At 38.5% G+C, this 20,270-nt stretch overlaps 1 protein-coding gene across 2 annotated transcripts in view; it reads right to left on the bottom strand.

The window, feature by feature from the left end:
- Nucleotides 1–87: 87 nt before the first annotated feature.
- The window catches only part of LOC122078239 (uncharacterized protein At2g33490-like), a 37,705-nt gene continuing 17,522 nt past the window's right edge, over nucleotides 88–20,270 (bottom strand). For both annotated transcript variants that reach the window (XM_042644136.1, XM_042644138.1), the window contains 9 exons: nucleotides 19,961–20,035; nucleotides 19,394–19,455; nucleotides 19,191–19,259; nucleotides 9,309–9,337; nucleotides 9,013–9,220; nucleotides 8,679–8,915; nucleotides 5,185–5,238; nucleotides 3,884–4,904; nucleotides 88–510 (listed from right to left, as the gene is read on the bottom strand). In XM_042644136.1, the coding sequence (XP_042500070.1) occupies nucleotides 500–510; nucleotides 3,884–4,904; nucleotides 5,185–5,238; nucleotides 8,679–8,915; nucleotides 9,013–9,220; nucleotides 9,309–9,337; nucleotides 19,191–19,259; nucleotides 19,394–19,455; nucleotides 19,961–20,035 (1,766 nt within the window). In that variant the 3' untranslated portion in view covers nucleotides 88–499. The remainder of the gene's footprint in view (nucleotides 511–3,883; nucleotides 4,905–5,184; nucleotides 5,239–8,678; nucleotides 8,916–9,012; nucleotides 9,221–9,308; nucleotides 9,338–19,190; nucleotides 19,260–19,393; nucleotides 19,456–19,960; nucleotides 20,036–20,270) is intronic.

Raw genomic sequence — 20,270 nt, 5'->3', positions numbered from 1 at the left:
ACAAAAGTATGGTCGTTTAGTTTTGGGATCAAAATCTTATGTTGTACCTTGGGAACTATGGATCAAGTATTCGTACCTAAAAAGTCCTAAAAAAAAATCTGTTCTTGGTTCCGTTTATATCAGAACCATCATATGCAATTGGTGCTTGAAAATGCTAATATAGTTGGCTTTAGCAGCCATGAGTATATGCTACATAAAATTTTCCCTTGAATAATAACAATTCCCAGATTTGCTGGTGAACAAAACAAGAAAATGAAAGGAAAATATTTGAAATAGCACTCAATATTCTTTTTTTATATAACAAAAATTCCATATTTGATGGATGATGTCCGATGCTTTTATTCGATGCACCTCTGCTAAGTTTCAATCATTACCAATGGCCTGCAAGAGGACAGTAGAGAAACCAAATAATACACTGATATTTACACAACCTCACCCCATTTTGCGACACTAAGAGAAAAGGTCTTCTACCGGAATTGATCAAGGCTTGTGTATTAAATCAATCTTCATCTGCACACATAGGTATTGTCTTTACATTCATGGTCAAGAAAGTTATATAAGGAAAGAATCAAGAATAATAACTACAAAAATTCCCATGGCAATGGCTATTTCTAGCGCATGGAAGTGTCTGATAATCATTCTAACCCTTGAATAGAAGACATGGAGCTCTCTGGAAGTCACATATATCACAGATTGTGGCCCCTCGAATGCTCCCCCCCCCCCCCCCCCCGCGCGCGGCGGCGTACAGGGTTGTTCACCATGTTTCTTCCAAGGCCCAGTTCCTCAAACCTAATTTTAAAAACGTTATTTTGAAAAGGTAATTGTCCAAATTGGGATCTATCACTTTCCATCAACATGGGAAATGCTTATTGAGACAGAAGCACCGTATTTGCAAGAAGACGGAATCCAGCTTCCAGGAAGTCTCAAAACCAAAATGCAATGTAGAAAGTGCAAGAAAGGCAACCAGAAACGCAAGCAGAGCATTTCAAAATAATATTGCGCAAAAGTAGAACTTCAAAGCTACCTCAATACCTTTTCAACTTAGGAATTGCACATACAAAGAAGAAGGGTGTTAAGAAACAAAGACAGGTTTATGTTTTAGTGACAGGTTTTCCAAATTATACATGGTTTATCTGTTAAAGCCATGATTCATTACTAGTTACCCAGGTAAAGAGGTTAGAAGAAATGGTAAGTAGGCGGTACTCCTAAAGAGCCTTTAACATATGTTTCCAAGCTGGGTAAGATAAAATATGGAAGGTCCCATATTAGAGACTTCATTTTCATTTAGTTTCTTTTCTATTTGAGACTTTATAATCCTTATAAGAGCCAGATTTTGGATGAATGGAATAGAATTGGATATTGAGATTTGGAAGAGTAGCCTGGGGGTGTTCTTCCTCGTCAAGTCTACTAATGTTTTGCTGCTGCTGCTATATATATATATTATATTTATTTATTTATTTAATTTATTTTTGGGGGGGGGGGGGGGGTTGGGGTTGGCGTTATTGTATCTAACTGCCCAATGGGACTTTAACTACATCTACAAGAGAAGAGGAGAAAACAAGAGAGTTGAACCCATGACCTCCTAGGAGCCTACACTCTACTGGCAAGGCACCAACGAACTGTGCAGGCAGTTGTCTTTGCTTCTGCTATTTATTTGTTGCTGCATTCTTGTAATATTTTCTTCTTACCTTTTATCTTTGTCAAAGCCTACTGTTCACAACCCTGAAACAGTGCCTTTCATGTTCACCATTTCCTTCTGTTCCTGTAAACCCTAGTTACAGCATAGACACACAGTCTAACTCCACTAATGACTAAGCCCTAGAAAGTTGAAACATAAGCAGCCTTACGTCATCTGCTCTTCCTTCCACACAGATTTGAGTCGATCCCTAGTTTCCTAGAATGAACACATTCTATCATAAATACATAACGTCAATAATATTAACCTTGGTATCAAAAGGTTTTAAGATAAGTACAATAAAAGCAGCGCACTTAATGAGTTCTTTTAGTAAAAAATAGGATTGAAGGTGGGATAGTGAAAATTGATGATAGGGAAATACTACAAAGTGATAAATTTAAGTACCAAGGTTCAATTATAATTTATAAATAAGGAAATGACAAATAGAGGATAACACCGCACAAAGAACTAGGACTAGGATGGATGAGGTGGAGTGGTTCATCTAAGGTGTTGTATGATCGATGTGTTCCTTAAAACTCGAGGGAAAATATCTAAGATTGTTAACGACCAACAAAAATGTATGAGTGGTAAAACAAAAAAAGATAAAATAAAGAATGAACAAATTAAAACTAGTTTAGGAGTAGCTCCAACATGATAAGTTGAGAGAATGTCATTCAAAGCATGGCACATATTGTATAATAAAGGCCTTTGAATGCTCCAGTAAGGAGTTGTTATATGATTCAAATTAAGGAGCTAAAATAATCCTGGGGTAAGACTAAATGCCTCTTGGAGAAGTGATGAGGAAAGCATTCATAGCATAGGACTAGTAATATGTCTTTTTTTTTTTTGGGGTGAATAAGTATGTGTTTTAAATAGAGCTGATTGGAGAAAGAAGATCCGTGCAGCCTACCCCATTTAGTTGAGATACGGCAAATTGTTTTTTTTTTTTTTTTTGTAATGATGAGGCAAAGTGAGTGAATAATCCATATATCAATATTCTGACCCCCCCCTCCCACCCCAACTTAAATATAAAATGTTGACACATCCATAGATTTGCGTGTAACTATGCATTTGAAACAGCTTACTCATTGATTTACAAGTTATGGGTTTGCATGCGAAATCCCAAGTTCAGTCACAAGGCTGAAATGTTTTATGGGTCTTTCTTTTCAATTCGATGAAACCTTCAGTATATTCTGGCCATTTCTGATTTTCAGGAACAAAATGGAAAGTCTGATTTCAGCCTATTCTTTACGGGCTTATCATGGTTGGACTCAGTTTCATTCTTTATGGGCTCCAGAAAATAGAGTTGATATCTAATCCAATTCGGTAATCCCCAAGGGTCATGTTAAGCACCTGATATATTTTTTTCTTCAGATGGAGTACTTAAACAGAAGATCTCCTCAAAGACAACCTTAACCACAGGCCAACTTTAGTTTTGTCAACAACTATTAATATTAAAATATTTGTACCGTTATAAGACAAATTTTACCCATATACATTCATGTATGTTTGAAATATCCTCATTAAATTTAGATATCAAAAACTTTTCATTTTGGTATCCAAACCAAAATGGCCACCCAAATGAAATTTAAAATTATAAAATGAGATGAGAATAGGGAACCTGACAACTTTGCATGCACTTTAAACATTTTATCAAATCCTTGCTTGTCCAAACTTATCAAACAGGTAATCCAGGTCCATAATAAACTTATCATTCCTATACATAGGATGATGGAAATTTCATCCTCCCTTGGGTCAAAAGCATTTTTAAACTTTGAAATAAAAGTAATAAAAAAGAAATTATACTGTAATACTCAATCCATCCCACAAAGACCTGTAAGGGGTTTGCAATGTCCCAAAATGTTTGTAGAATTTAAAAACCAAGATACAAAGTTTTGTTCGACATTTTAATGCATTTAACATGTCAGTTTTTCAAAAACAGAGAGAGTAGGAGTTATTGATTAATGCATTTAAACAAACACACCTTAGAATGTCTGTTTTCTCAAACAAGACAGTTTTTTTTCGGACAGAGGGAGTAGGAGTTAATGTATTGTAAAATATTTAGTAGGAGGCCTATAAAAATATTTACTAGAAGGCCTACCATATAGACTTGTGATCCAATAGTTAAAAAATAAATAAATAAAGAGGGAGGACGTCAGAGCATATGTTTCTTCAAGGATAAAAGCAAGCAACGGTTTTATTAGTTACCTTTTATTTGCTCAGTTTGATTGACTACGTCAGAAGCAGTTGATGCCGGTTGGATATTTGTTAAGGAAATAGGTGTCAAAGGAGGTGATGCAACTTCTTCAGCCTTTGACAGCCTCGTCACATGCTGTGTCATTGTTCTCTGACTGCTTGAGGGTATGGAGAAACTCCTAGGAACAGTCAAAGGAGGCCTTGGCAGTGGAGATGCAGACTTTGAGGTCAGATTAGGTGATTTATTTGTGGTTGAATGCTCCTGACTTCTGGCAACCAAGGGGGCAGAGTGGCCAACTAAACCTGAAGGTCTTGTGAAATTAGTGGCAGAACTGATTGGTGGCCTAGGAAGCTCATGAAGTTCACTTATTCTGGGTGAAGATAGAGGAGGGGGAGAAGCACTTGGAGATACTATTGGGGATGAGGACGGCTGAGGCATGGGGACACATGAAACCATTCCAGAAACTAGTAGGGGGTGCTCACTTTGGCTGATGGGACCACTAGCAGAGAAACCAGGCTTGGATAACCAAGGTCTACTTGTTATTGGACCAGAGAAAGCTTGTCTTTTGACTTTCTTAGTATCAGAAGCAGTGCGTGGATCAAACTGTGGAGGTGAGAGCCCTCCTGATAGAGGAGGCGGCAACCTGATGGAGGCACTATTAATGTTGCTCTCCTTAAGTACTGATTGTGCTTTTACAACAGGAAGGCCGGACAATGTATCATCTCTGGAGTCTTTCTCGTGCTTCTTTGGTTCCAAGGGTGATGAATGCCACAAATTGTGAGTACGTCCACCCAAGCTTGTCTGCCTCATTTGGGGAATAGTATTACTTGATCTGGCAGCCATTGAAGTCTTTGCATCAACTGGTGTGGGTAATACATAAGTGTGAAACTTCCGTGTTGACAATGGTCTCATTTGTCTTATTCTTTCACCCGCATCAGATTTCTTCTCAGGAAAGATCGGAGCAGATTGACTACCCGCCCTAGGTTTCCTACTAAAGGCATGGAGATCCCTTTGGCTTTTATCTAGATTCTCCTGTAAACAAGACAAAAGAGAGGCAGAAATCTTGAGACCTAAGAATATTGCCTAATCTGATCCATGAGGTCAAACTAAAAATGCCCATGGTGCCTAAAAGCTCTACCAAGCTGTTTGAAAGTATTTCAAAGTTGCTAGACTGCAAACTTGTGAAAAAGGTTTTCAGTGTCAAGACAAGAAGACATCACTTGTTATCGTTAAGGATTCTATGCTAACAGATACACATAAATGCTCTGATAGCTCCAGATCTATTTTACAAGAGACCTGGTAAGATGTTTACCTGTGAAACTTCCATTGTGGACACTTGCGGAAATGATAAGTCTGCCTGATCCAGCTGCATGGTGAGTCAAACATATCAGATCATGGGGTTTGAAGAGACTTAAGATTATTATGTAACAACTGAAATACAAAAAGAAAATTCTTCATGCAACACAGCTTTACAACATCAATAAAACGATGATTATGCGGAAACCACTAGTGAACAAAGAGCTCCAGTAAACTTGTTCCTTGACCAACAAGCCATATCCGTGACGAATAAAGGGTTTTGAAAACTACAGAATAAAGCCTTACCAAGTTCTGCATTTTGGAAGCAGAACCTTGATGAATACAGAATCAAAGGAAGAACATAAGGACTCATCCGAATATACAACACCTGAAACTACTCTTTCAAATAATAGGTTGGTTCTGCACTCTTATCCCAACAATTTCTGAACAAAAATGAAATCCATTCTACTTCGTCCTCGGGAACTAAATTTTGAAAAACTAGAATAATTGCATGATGCAGATTATTCACCAAACTAAGCTTGCTTTAGTAGGAATAAGTCTAGGGTTGGGTTGTATATGTGTTGGACCTTCAGTCCATGTGGTTTGGAGTGTAATGGACCACTTTTATGGGTCTAAAAGAGGGGCTTTAAGGTTGCATACGGGATTACTAGTTTGTTTCCTTTTTCCATTAGTTCCCTTTTTAGATGCGGTTATTTAGTTTCTAATTTCAGTACCTAGTTAGTTTCTAGTTAGTTTCTATTTTTAATTTTAGAAGCTAGAGGTCTTGAGTTTATTTTATTTTCTATTTCAGTTTTTGGAAACTAAAGGTAGTTTCTATTTCTTGTAATCACCCCATCATTATTATAAATAAAGGAGAAGGGCTCCCACAATGCCCACGATTTTATGAAACCAATTTACAAGCTTGCTGCTGCTGCTGCTGGTCGTCTTCGTTGAGACAACCTTGTGTTTGATCAAGGCTTAGGGACTGGTGTCTGGTCTGGTCTGGTCGACACTCGCAGTGAGAAGCCCGAGTGGATCCTTATTATTTCTGGTTCTCTTATTGTGATAATTCTTCTTCAGCATCCCAGGTAAGTGATCTGATCTCTCTGCAAATTCTGGGTTTAAGAATTCCAGATCTTTTCCCCACCGACCTGTATTGATCTAAGCATCCAGCCACCTGATGGCTTCACTGTTTGGGTCAAGTGTTCCCCTTGCGGAGAGGATGGTTTGACCTAAATTCTAGGGTGATCAGACCTGAGATTTGACAGATATAAGAGATCTTCCTATTCTGGTCGATCTCTGTTTCAACCCTATCTGTCCAGAAATTCAATTGACTACTCTGATTATTTGTGCATGATATTGGTCACTATTTATCCTTGTTTCAGTCCCAGATTTTAGTGATTTGAAGTCTTTGTTTTCTGGTTTCCCTCCAGTAGCAGAATTTCTGAAATATAGAGATAGATAGGGCTGATCCTTGCTAATTGATCTGAGTCTTATTTGTATTCTGTTATTGAATTATTTGGTGAATGTTTGGGTGTTTGAGAGTATCCTGCTTTCTTTGGAACTAGGTTGACCTTGTTGATTCTAGTTCTACATTACTGCAACTGCCAATGTAAAGCATCATGTCACTTTTCATTAAGTCGAGCAATAGTTACAAAATAATAGGAAAAGCCACAATAGCTGTTTGTAGATTTATTTATTAAAAGTTATAAACTTAGCAAGGAAAGAGCAAGAGAAAGCTCTTTGCTCAACAAGCTAGCCATAGTATGATTGAAAGTATCATATAGTATTTGTATAGAATAGATAGCCATAATTAGGATACCTAATTCCATTAAAGAAAACTAGAAAAAGAAGAAGCAATAACTTAAGAAATATTAAAGCAACATATGAATGAAAATCCATTCAGATGCACTAACATGTAATTTATGGATCAAAATCATGGCAGTAAGGAAGATAACCACACTAGCATATGCATCAAAATATGTCATATCTACCCCAATGAGCGCTTAGACGGGACTCCATTGAAGAAAAAAACAGATCTAAGACATTGTTCAAGTACACTTAAATTCTAAATTTTTCTGATGCAAAATAATGTAGAATAACTCTACATACTCAAACACCATTCACATACCACTTAAAGAAACTATTCTTTTCTGAATCAACAGTAAAGATACAAAATAACTAAGAAAAGCTCGTGGAATTGAAATAAAATAGAAGACTATATAAGTCAACTCTCAAAGTCTTAAGACATGTGCAATAAGTACTTTAATCTATTGAATTTATTTCGCTTATTACAAATGATAGTTTAGACTTTAAAGTATTATGGTGAATTAAGGTATGTACCGTCCTTCCGATGTGTAAAATTATAAATAAAAAACTCAACTGACTGCAAAGACCCAAGTCATACTTCATTTTTCAAAAGTATTAACCTGGCTTACATTTGTGACAAAAGGTAGGTTGTCTGCCGTGTTATTTTCTTTAAGCAATAATTTTTGTAGCTTTAACCATACATATTTTTCTACTCAACTAAGCCTTGTACCAGCTAATCATGGTCAGCTCTATGAAACCAGTTTTGCCATTCCATATAACTAATTTGACACAATGTGAGAATCCTAAAGTAATTGCTGTGAAGTGCTTAAATGGTCAAAAGTGTGCTTTTGACTGGTTCACAATAATGAAAATTTTCAAAACATATATAGCAGTTTCCCATTATGAGAAATAAATTTTGTAATGATGGATATTTGCCAGCTCAAAGCATTTTCTCAAATTGTGAATAGCTCTTAGTAGTTATTATTAATGGTTTAAAGTATCTCCGATACGATACAATACCCCTCCGATACGTATCTTAAATTTAACCAAGCAACATGATATACACCGATACGATACATGGAATTTTTAAAATCCTTTCGTATCGATATGTATCCTACGATACATACCGATACACCTCCGATACGCATATATACGTACCAATACTTTGGAAAAAATAAAATCAAATGAAATGTACGTTTCGGTATGTATCAATACGTATCGGTATGTATTGACCGATACATACCGATACAATGCGCTACAGTCATATAATGGCCAAGTTGAGTCATTTTTCAGAAAAACACAATTTTTTGAAGGGCTTTTGTTCCAAAGTTGCTGCCAGCCATATTTCTCTATAACTAAAGTGGAAATCAAGGTTAGGAACAAGGATTTTACATTTATGGGACAACTACAAACCTTGAATTCTTAGTGTGATACCCTCAATTTAGTGTTTATGCATAATACATATTATCAATAGTTTTTTTTAACAATTTTTTTAAGCAAAAGTGTATAAAAAAGTGTTTCTTATCCATTTATGTGTATATCTTTAGCGTATCTTAGTGTATCTCCGATACGTATCTTAATTTTGGCCACCATGTTGATACATATGAGAGAATGATCCAAAACAATGCACATACAATAAGCAAATGAAAGAAATTGATCACATTTTTTGAACAATTTTCAAGACATTAAGAGAATTCACACCTCCATTGAATTCCTCGATGTTGAAACAACTTCTTGCCCATGGTCAGTTTGGCCATAGTCGAAACTCAATTCTCCATCATCATTGGCATCATAATAACCATCATCATCTTCACCATCCTCCCCATCATAATCTTCAAGACCACTGAATTGGTAATCAATATGTTGCTGTTCGGTAACCAGTTTCACATGCGGCTCAACTGCCTCAAGAGACTCAAGTCCCTTCCTGAAGAATCTAAACTGCTTCCAAGCAAGGACCAGAGGAAAGATCGAACATCAATAATCAACCACAAAGAATAAGAGATTCTTGATTTCTGAAATTATGAAAAAGGAGAACCTGAGCAGCATGGTGTCGCGCTGCCTGTGTCAGAAGACTTCGAGTCTGCCCTTGCTTCAATGATTCCAAACGAAAAACAAATAAAGTTGCCTCCTCATCATATTCTTCTTGAGCTGTTCGTAACTGTTGGGGAGAAAAGCTTTCACCTTTTGCACCTTTTGACCTTCCCTTTTCTCTTTGTGCTGCCATCATGTACTCAAATACATCTCTGAAAATTGTCTACCCACAGTTAAGAATAATACTGTTCCAGGGAAGTGCAAGAGGAGAAGAAGAAGATGACGACAAAGTATACCAACCTTTTTTCATCACATTGTCTCTTCATCTCCTGCACCAATGAATAAATAAGAATCATAAAGTCTCAACTCGATAGCTATTTCTTTTTATTCTATTTCCTCTGGGGAGAGGATGCAAAAACTTCTAAAAGCAATCCAACCATTTCATTGTAATTAATATGTTTTTTTATCTAAATATGAAAACCAATTGAATCATATTATTGAGGGTGACTGTAGAGATAACAAGAGGCCAAGAAACAGTGAATTATGAAACTTCACCATTTTAAAATGTAGAGGAAATTTCATGGTATTATCAAGGAATAAGAGATACCTGAAATTTGAAGTTTGTTAATTAACAAAATGAACACCAGGACCGTTCAGATGCCCTGTCAAGGGGGGAAAATGTGATATAATCTCAACAAACAGCAAAATGATACCAAAAGTCCTGTCTGATTTTCCACTGAGGGACCCCAAAAATGAAGGTTTATAAGTATTACTGTAACACGTGTTTTGCTATTCTAATTTAACAATGAAACCATTGAAAGACTTGCAAACCAAACACAACTCTACTAAGCTTATCTCAACTAATCGGAACAACTACACAAACCCTGTTCCATCATTCCACCAAACCTGGATGATAACTCATCAACACGGTATTTCCTATTGAATGGGGTAATAACGTGTGTCTAATATGACATCAGTCCTCTTTATTTATAACAATGGAGAGAAGGTTCTAGAGAATTACAAAGACCATCAAACCCCTTGGGTCTGTTTGGTAACTGACACTTTCCCTAAAACCTATAAAACTCATTATTACAACTCCCCCTCAAGTTGGTGCATAGATATCACATATGCCCAACTTGCAAATAATAGGATGAAACATCTTATTACTAAGACCTTTAGTAAATACATCAGTCAGTTGTTCATTACTGAGAACAAAAGGCACAGTGATATGGCCCATATGTAGCTTCTCTTTGATGAAATGTCGATTGATCTCCCCATGCTTGGTTCCATCATGCTGGACAAGGTTATGAGCAATGTTAATGGCAGATTTGCTGTCACAAAAGAGCTTCATAGGAAAGGTAGCAAGAACAGCCAAATTAATAAGAATACCATAAAGCCATAGGAGCTCACAAATGCCATGTGCCATAGCACGGAACTCTACTTCAGCACTTGAACGAGCAACCACGGCTTGCTTCTTGCTACACCATGTAACAAAGGTTACCACCAACAAAGGTGCAATGACCAGTAGTAGACCTGTGGTCATCAGGGGAACCTGCCCAATCCACATCTGTGAAGGCTTCCACCCCAAGGTGATCATGAGGAGAAAAAAGGCTGCCACGTCCAGGGGCAGATTTCAAGTATCGTAGAACATGCAGCACAGCTTCCATGTGAGTCGAGTAGGTATCATGCATGTACTGACTAACCAGGCTGACGCCAAATGCTATATCAGGGCGTGTATGAGAGAGATAGATCAACCGCCTTCCTAATCTCTGATATCTCCCCTTATCTACTGGATCACCTTCCTTGCTACTCAGGTGACCATTAGCTTCAATAGGAGTGTCTGCCGGCTTACACCCCAACAAGCCTGTCTCAGAGAAGATCAAGCACATACTTTTGCTGAGACAAGTAGATCCCACGAGAAGACCTGACAACTTCAACGCCGAGGAAGTAACGAAGTTGTCCTAAGTATTTGATCTCGAATTCCTCACTCAAGTATCTCTTGAGGCGAGAGATTTCTGCCAGATCATCACCAGTAACAACAATATCTACATAGACTATTAGGATAGCAATCTTCCCACTAGCTCTCTAGATAAACAGAGTGTGGTCGACATTATGGAAACATCCGAACCAAGCACAAGGGGATTGCTTTAACACATACAGAGCACGCTTCAAGTTGCATACCTTCCCTTAGGTTTTAGAGCAAGTGAACCCAGGAGGAATGTCCACATACACTTCATCCTCAAGTTCCCCATAAAGGAAAGCACTCCTGGTAGTCAATCCCATAAGTCTGTGTGAAGCCTTTGGCAACAAGTTTGGCCTTGTACCTATCCACTGTACCATCAGCTTTCTGTTTTACTGTCAAGGCCCATTGGCATCCAACCATCTTTTGTGAGGGAAGACACACCAGATCCCATGTGTCATTCTTCTTCAGAGCCTGCATCTCTTCAACCATAGCTACCTACCATTGTGAGTCCACACTCGTTTCCTGCCAGGTATGAGGAATGGACACATAGGAAAGAGAAGACACAAAACTATAGTAGGAAGGAGAGAGTGAGTCATAAGAAACAGTTTTAGCAATAGGATGTAAAGTACAAGACCTAATGCCTTTATGAACAACAATAGGCAACTCAAGAGACTGATCAACAGAAGGAGAAGGAGAATTATCAAGGTCTAAGGGGACAAGATCAGGCTCGAGAGGAGACGATTGGCATAGTAGGGTAGATGTTGGATGTGTAGTGATCTGAGTCTGCTCTCTGCGACTATACACACGTATCTCTGGCCGAGGCACAATAGGAGAAGTAGGTGTCATTCTCCCCTTGAAACGGGATACTAGCAGGGATAGCAATTTCAAGAGACGGCGGCACATCTTCCACAATGGAAGGAGACTCCCCCTAAAGAGGTGTCGCAATGTAATATGACGCAGATGCGTGAAAGACAACATCCATAGTCACAAACCAACGCCGAGTAGGAGGATGAAAACACCGATAGCCTTTCTGAGTAGGAGCATACCCAAAAAAATATACATCGGAGACCACAAGGATCAAACTTTCCATAAGGATGATGATCGCAAGCATAACAAACACTACCGAATACCTTAGGAGGAACAGGAAAAGCAGCGGAACCTTAGAGAAGATCGAGAGGGGAGCAGAAGGTATGGACCAGAGAAGGCATTCGGTTGATAAGAAAGGCAGCAGTGAGAATTGCGTCGCTGTAGTACTGGGGAGGAACATGCATCTCAAACAAAAGAGAGCGTGCTACCTCACAAAGGTGGCAATTCTTCCGCTCAACAACCCCATTCTGAACCGGAGTATCCACACAACTAATCTGATGAATCATCCCATGATCGAAAAGATAAGCTTGAAAGGACCCTTCGAGCTTTTCCTGACCATTGTCGCTTCAAAGGATCTTAATGGTAGCACCGAGCTGAGTCTGAATCATGCGGTGAAACTGCTGAAAGCAATAGAAGGTCTCGCCCTTGGTTCGCAACTTCGCATCATATAAACCCAATTAGTCCGAGAATGACAATCAATAAAAAAAACAAACCACCGACAACCATTGACAGACACATAGCGGGATGGACCACAACTATCAGAATGTATCAATAAAAAAGAAGTGGCACTTTTATTTCCAGAAACAGAATAGTGATTCGAGTTTGTTTGGCCAAAACACATGCCTCACAAAAAAACTGACTCAAATTATAATTTTTAAAGGAAAAACTCTAGCTAAAGTTCCTAAAGGGGAATGTCCTAATCGACGATGCCACTACAGTAACTCAGAAATGGGAGGTGACGTAGAAGACGTCTGAAAAGCCTGACCAGAGACCAACGCCGAGTCATCATCAAGCAAATACAGACCACTACGTACCCTATCAGAGCCAATCGTTGCCCCTGTCACCAGATCCTGAAAAACACAATGAGACAGGTAAAAAGTGACTTTGTAATTAAGACTGGAAGTAAGACTACTAATGGACAAAAGGTTAGTGGAAAAATAAAGAACATGCAATACAGTAGAAACAGATAAAGAGGGGGTACAGCCAACAGAGCCCTTCCCCAAAATAGTGGAACAAGTCCTAGTAGCCAATTTGACTTAACCATTACCAGGACAAGTAGTGTATTGTGAAAAAAGAGACAAGTGAGATGTCATATGATTAGAAGCCCCAGAGTCTATAATCTAAGGGGTACAAGGGACAAACATAGCACGACCAAAAAAGGAGATACCTAACCCAGAAGGGGTGGAATGAGCAAAGCTCACAGTGGCAGGTGCAGGAGAGTCTGAACGTGTCAAGAGGCGCCGGAGGGCAGTAAGCTCGTCAAATGATAGCGAGGCTACTGAGGAGCTAAGAGCAGAGTTAAGAGTCAGGGCTCTCAGTATGGTTGGCCTGCCCAGAAATACCGGCATGACCATTCCCTCGCCTTTTCCAAATGTATCAGTAGGACGACCATAAAGCTTCCAACAGTGCTCCTTAGTGTGACGCTCCTTCCCATAGTAATCGCACTTTACTGGAGTCCTAGTAGAGGAGCCAACAGACTGTGGGGCTGCACTAAATGACTGAGTGCCAGAAACAAGTGCAGATCTCTCAGTAAGAGTGGCAGCTTGTTGTGGAAGCATAGTGGTACGTCGATTGTCCTCAAGTTGGATCACAACATAGGCTTGATCCAAGGTAGGAAAGGGGTCAGGACTCAAAACCTAGGACCGCAACTGATCAAACTACACATTCAGACCTGCCAAAAAGTCATAGACCCTGATTTTGTCCTCTCGCTTCTGAAACTTGGTGACATCTTCAGTGGTGGAAGGATTATACTCTCATAGAAATCCAACTCAGTCCATAGTGACCGCAACTCATAGTAGTACTGTGACAGAGTGAGCCCTCTTCGCCTCAGATCATGAACCTTCTGGCCAAACTCAAAGACCTGAGCATTAGTCCCTGCCTGGGAATAGATATCCTGGATAGACTTTCAGATCTTCGCAGCATAGTCAAGGAGGAGATAGCCACGCGAAAGCTATGGCAACATGGAGTTGACAAGGAAGGCCATAACCAGAGAGTTGGCACACTCCCACTTCGTAATCTCAGTACCGGTGGTCGGATGCTTCGTGGTTCCAGTGAGGTACCCGTAATAGCCATGGGACTTAATGGAGATGTAGACCGAGCGTGACCACATAAGGTAGTTTGTGCCATCAAGCTTGATAGCACAAGGAGGAAATGTAAGAAGAGCCGTGGTGTCTCCGCCAGTAGAAGCAGATGAGATGGTAGACATGGTTGCTACTCAAGGGGGCTGTGTAAATAGAAGAGACACTAGCCGAAGATAGAGAAAGCACCAAAATAACCTGAAAAAGCTAGAAAACCCAAAAATCGATAAAGGGTAAAACCCTGAGATAACGATTTTGGGGATAGCTCTAGAACAGAGACCTCAAACAAAAAAGTAGTCGATACATACCACCACAAGGATAAGAGGCACCAATCGCAACAAACATCAAGACGATCGGAGCATCGAGCGGGGAAAAAACATCCCAGCAATGAAAAAACGTTCTCAGGGAGAAAACCCTGAAAAAGTGATAAAAAAGGTTCTGGGTCTCTCAGATTATTGTACAAGAGAGTCTGAGAGCTCGGGGAAGGATGGGTGGAGGCTAGAAACCCTCTTGGTGGTTTAAGAAGCTCCCACCACGAGAGAGAAACAAATGAAGAGAGATGGAGAGAGGCGCAGATGAAAGAGGCACTGGGAGAGAGAGAGAAATGAGAAAGAGGCAAAGACATGGAGAAGAGAGAGAGCCCTTAGGGTTTCAGATCCTAAGGCTCTGATACCATGTTGAATGGGGTAATAATTTGTGTCTAATATAACACCAGCCCTCTTTATTTATAACAATGGAGAGAAGGTTCTAGAGAATTACAAAAACCATTAATCCCCTTAGGGTCCGTTTGGTAACTAACACTTACCCTAAAACCCATAAAATTCATTATTACAACATTTCCACACCACTGAAACTCCAGAATATTATTTCAGCTTTCCTCTTGTCATTTTAACAACTCTGACTTGCACCATGTCCCACTTCTCAATAGTTTTGTAGTACATGTATTGATACTTGTTGCACACAGCCAAATCATCACAATCAACCTGACTCCAATTGACACCCATTGCTACTAATCCCCTCAATTCCGATATACATGTTCATTTTTTATTCTAACCTTAAAGTCTTCCTGCTCATCATCTAAACATTACCCATCTCAATTAAGAACCTCTGTATAGATTTGTCTTTTTACTACCCAACATCAGTTTGATACAATATCAGTGGTCTTATAGCCATCTCACGAAATTTCAGTGTTATCAAGGTGAGAAGCAGATGTAATGAGCCAAGGCCACTCAAAGATTGGGGCACAAGGGCATGATGTAATTTACAAATCTCCGAGCAAGAACAGTAAAACTTTGTTCAGAAAAATCTTCTTGTAGTTTGCCTTTTCATAATTTAAGTGTACCTAATCATGCAAAACGGTAATATTTAAACTACAACTCAAAACTTAATTCTGAAATAAACTAAAACTCATCAATTGAACCTCAAAAAGGCAACTTCTATCAAGACCCCCAGCAGTCATTGCATCAGGAAAGAAAACAGCATGCACTCTTCATTGGGCATCCGTCCAACTGAGGACTTCCATTTTCAGATAATTTTCAGACATTGATTTTCCAAAAAACAAATGTCAAATGCTAGAGATATGATTAAGCCGTATTTTATACATCCATGACCGTTTTAATTGAGCATTTTGATTTTAGATCGAAAATAAAAGTGACTACATAATGTCAGGTTATAAGATCATATGCATAAAAGATGTTAAATGGGAGGATCCAATGCAATCTAGACACTGGTTTACCCATGGATCGATTCACATGTGATCAAGGGCAAGATGGGAAGAAGTTTCACTAAAGCAATCAAGGACAAATGAAGAGTTTCACCTCAATTTAGAAGTTTGACCAAGAGATTGAGCAACAAAAAAGAATCGGACAGGGGAAGACTTGCAAAAGTGCAAGGGCATAATGGTAATTTTAAAAGATGAGTTTGCCAGAACATATTGGATATTGGCCTCGTTGCGTTCGTAATTTAAAATTATGAATCTTTAATTCTCGGTTCGAGTCAATCCGGGGTCAAGATCGAGAGATATAGCCCAAAAATTGTTTTGGGCTAAGTTGGAGTTTAAGTTGAATTTTATAATTTTTAAAAATTAATTATATAATCTCTCTCCTCTCTTCTATACATAACTCACTCCTTCCCATTCCTATTTCTACTTGGTTTCCTTCTTTCTTTCCCTATTTCTTCTCTTACAAGTATCTTTCACTTTCCTACTTGATTTCTAACTCTTCTCTTTCTTATCTTGCAAGTATCTCTCCCATTTCTAAACTACTTCTAACACTCTCTCCTTAGCCTATATATAGGGAACCTAATTCACAACTTGAGAAGCACAAAATTTTTAGAGAGCTTTTTTTCTTTTTTTTTTTCTCTTTTTAATTTCAGATTTAATTTCATATCACATATTGTTCATCTTCTAGTTATTTTTCATCTTTCCTCGATCCCCATGGTTAACTAAATCCCGCAACTTGAGGATTGGATGAAACCATGAGATGAAGAGCAACTTGTAAGCAATTGATGCCTGTTTCTTAATTCCATGTAATCAAAACTCTATTACAAAGTCTATTCTCTCCAAATCCTTCCTGCTGTCTCTGTCCCTCAGGTACTGAAGAGATTCCTCACCTCTTCTTCTCTTGCCCTTTCTCCTCCCTGGTTTGAAAGTCTGTTTTCTCCAAATGCTGGCCTAATACCAAACCCATCATTCCTTTTGATAGAGAATGCATCTGAATTGATATGACATTCTCTAGCCCTTCCATCTGTGACATTGTGGGTAAACTGACTTTCTCTGCTACTATCAACCATCTATGGATGGAACGCAACATTCGTAGATGGACCCCCAAATCTAGGTCACCGGACCAGATTTGGAAAGCTATCTATTTCGATGTTACTTCTAAAGTCCAGAGCATTCACACCCGTCTCCCCCGCCCCGTCCCCTCTAACCCAAAAAGCTGCCATATCATTTCTTCTTGTAACCTTCATGATGACCTCATTCAGCCTACTTGAGCTGTCAGTTGGAAGCTTCCCCACCTCTTTCCTTGTAGTAGCTCTGTGTTGTCGTTTGTATTTGCTTTGATTCCTTGCAGTTTGGCCTCCTTGTTGGCTTAAGCCTGCCCCCCCTTCTCCCTTGTATATTCTTCTCCTTTTGTTAATAAATTATTTGCTCATAAAAAAAACACTCTACTGCAAAGTCAAAATTATGTAGGCCATTAATTACCTTTTGTATGCGTAATTGCCAACTTCCAATACGGTCTTGCTTATAATCTAATGTTATGTATATGTTGAATAACTCATAGGACATGTTAGATTTAAAAATCCATATTTCCTATGGACCTATTCAAGCATGCAATATAGGGCTAGATTTTTTCTAAATTGTTCTTAAATCTCATGGTGGATTCTAATTCCTAAGTGCTTCCCCACATCATAATTTCACACCTCTAGTGCTTGCATAATCTTATGTTCATTATTCATTCTTGCCTTAATCTTAGGTTCACTTTATTATTGCATGTTCAATTTAACTCCATAATTAATTCTTGCCTTTCACCATTGTTAATTTAGTTTATTTTAATTTGTGACAACCCCATTAGTTAGTACATTCTGCCTAGGTTAGAACTGAATTTTTCATAAAGCTCACCTCCCTGTGATCGACCCGTAGCTACACACGACCCATGCGCTTGCGGTATTACTTTATTTCTCAATCAAGATACATAGGTGGATTTTCTCATTTGGTGCTGGTCATTTTAAAATGCCTCAAATCCAAATGGCCTATTTTTTGCATGTCAATGATTTAACTTTTGCACACTAAACTTTTGACCATTAATTAATTAACTAATTAATTTTCAATAAATACCAAGCTTATTGGTATAAGAAGAAAGAATATAGCAGTGCCACAATAGAATAAAGCGAACCCCCGAGTCCCCGACCCTAGACTAATTGAAATGAGCAAATGAAATCTTATCACTTGTATCATAAAGATAAGATATCTCCAAAACAGATCCGAGGCCTAAACACCCCCTTGTTTGCTAGATCATCCATTATCTCATCAGTTGTCACTGGCTTCCATTAGAAACAGCACCTCATGTGGGAGGCAATATATCAGATAGAGATCTAAGATGTGAACATCCCCACAACTATGCATCTGAAGCATCGTTCACCTTATTACATTTGTTGCATCTCCTCCTACAATAACCTGATCAAGTCCTCTGCAAGGATAATTTCCAATCCCACCACCTTCAAAATAATCAACTCTCTTCTATTGGAACTCCCTTTCCCTACTGGGCCCCGTAAACACCTTTGAAAGCACCATCCCATGACTAAAACAATCACATTCTGGATGGCTCCTGTTATCCCATAGAACAACCATCAAAATTCAATTTTAGCATCTCATTATGTGGTGTCTACCACATTGGCTCACCCCAGGTCTTGCTACCAGTGCAAACAATAATGGACTCCTGTAGTGTAATATATCCACCAGGATGCCGTTAAACACTGCCCAGTGTAACTTCAGATTGTACCCAATAACAACCGGCTATTCCGAGAAATGATCTCCAAGCATAGAGCATTATTCTCTCCCAATGCATCAAAACAAAGCCAATACAATTCCCCCCCCCCCAAACCCCGAGTCACAAAGCGCACATGATGCTAATACCAAGTGAGCTCCTCAAAACATCGAGGAAATTTGAACAACGCTTAACTATCCTGAAGAAATTAGAATATTTAAATTTGTATCTTAATTTAATTACAACCCACTTGATGCCAAAACCAATATTTAAAATCTTGACTCAATTGTCCACGCTATAAGATTTTGGGCATAAATATACTGACTCGAGGTCTGTTTATCTCTCAACTGTCAAGAGAGTCTTCTCATTTCTCAATGTCTTAATAAACACATGGTACTAAAAATAAAAATACATTTATCAAAAAGACTTAGGTCAGAGTGTTTGAACGAGATGGTTAAGGGGGAAAAAATGAAATACCCAGGTAACAAAGGCACCCTGCCATAAGATCAGAAACCAATTACACGTTTCACATACTACTATACTAGAGATAAAAGATTTAATCGAAACAAACCTCCACCGTTCGAAGTTCATTGAGAAGAGACTCTGATGGGGTTGTAATGGTCTGGAAAATATGGGAGCGCTGAAATAAAAATAAAAAAACGACAGAAAAAAGAAAGGCATAAACCTTCAGAATTACCAAATCAATGCCTTCCCTTTAAAATTGAAAATTTCACAGGATTGTGGCATGTTTTTCAAAATAAAATCAAGACTCACATAGTAATCAACAAGTTTCTGAAGTTCGAACTGCACTTTCCCCAGCATCAACAAAACTCTACCTGCATTAATTAAAACAACCACAAATACAGCTTAACTATCCATAACTAGAACATTCCGATGAAATGTCAAGAATAAACAAAAAGCCTACCTTTCCAATACTAATATTTCAGTTTTGAAATAATTAATGTGAGACAATTTGTTCCCAATATCAGAAATGTTGTTGAGTAGACAGCCAATGCACTAGATTTTTTTCTTTCATTTCTTAATTTTTAAGGGTAGAATGATTAGCTCAGCCAAGTACCAGTTTTGCAAGTTGACAAAATCTCTTCAGGAAATGAAAAATAAAAGAAAATTCAGAAAACTACTACTACTACAACAAAGCCTTGTCCCAACTTAATGGGGTCAGAAAAAGAAAATTCAGGAAACACACCAGGAATTTCTTTATTGAAAATACTAAAAGTAAAAGTGCACCAACTCCATGAGGACATTTGTGAGAAAAATAATACTTTCTTGCTTAAGCGTAATATAAAATGCTTTGCAAGGTAAAATTATCTAATCATTTACCACTGTCTTCATCATCATTCAATGCAGTTCTCTCAAGCAGACAGGTACCCATTTCCCGCAGTGACTCTGAGAACTCTGAAAGTAGGCACGATTAGGAGAGGAAAGTTCTCAGAAGTCCATAAAACAATAATGCAAAACCAAAATTTAGACAGGACTATAGATCCATTAACCACCAAGGTCTAGTTCAAACACAGAATTTGAAACAGTGGAAACTTGAATAAGTCCAGTAATTAAAGTTTCTACCGTTAATCACTGCTCATTCCAATAACCAGCTCTCTCTCTCTCTTTTTTTCTTTTTTTTTTTTTTTGG

This window comes from Macadamia integrifolia, chromosome 5, assembly GCF_013358625.1.
Source record: "Macadamia integrifolia cultivar HAES 741 chromosome 5, SCU_Mint_v3, whole genome shotgun sequence".
Classification (NCBI taxonomy): domain Eukaryota; kingdom Viridiplantae; phylum Streptophyta; class Magnoliopsida; order Proteales; family Proteaceae; genus Macadamia; species Macadamia integrifolia.
This window is presented reverse-complemented; position numbering and strand designations above follow the sequence as displayed.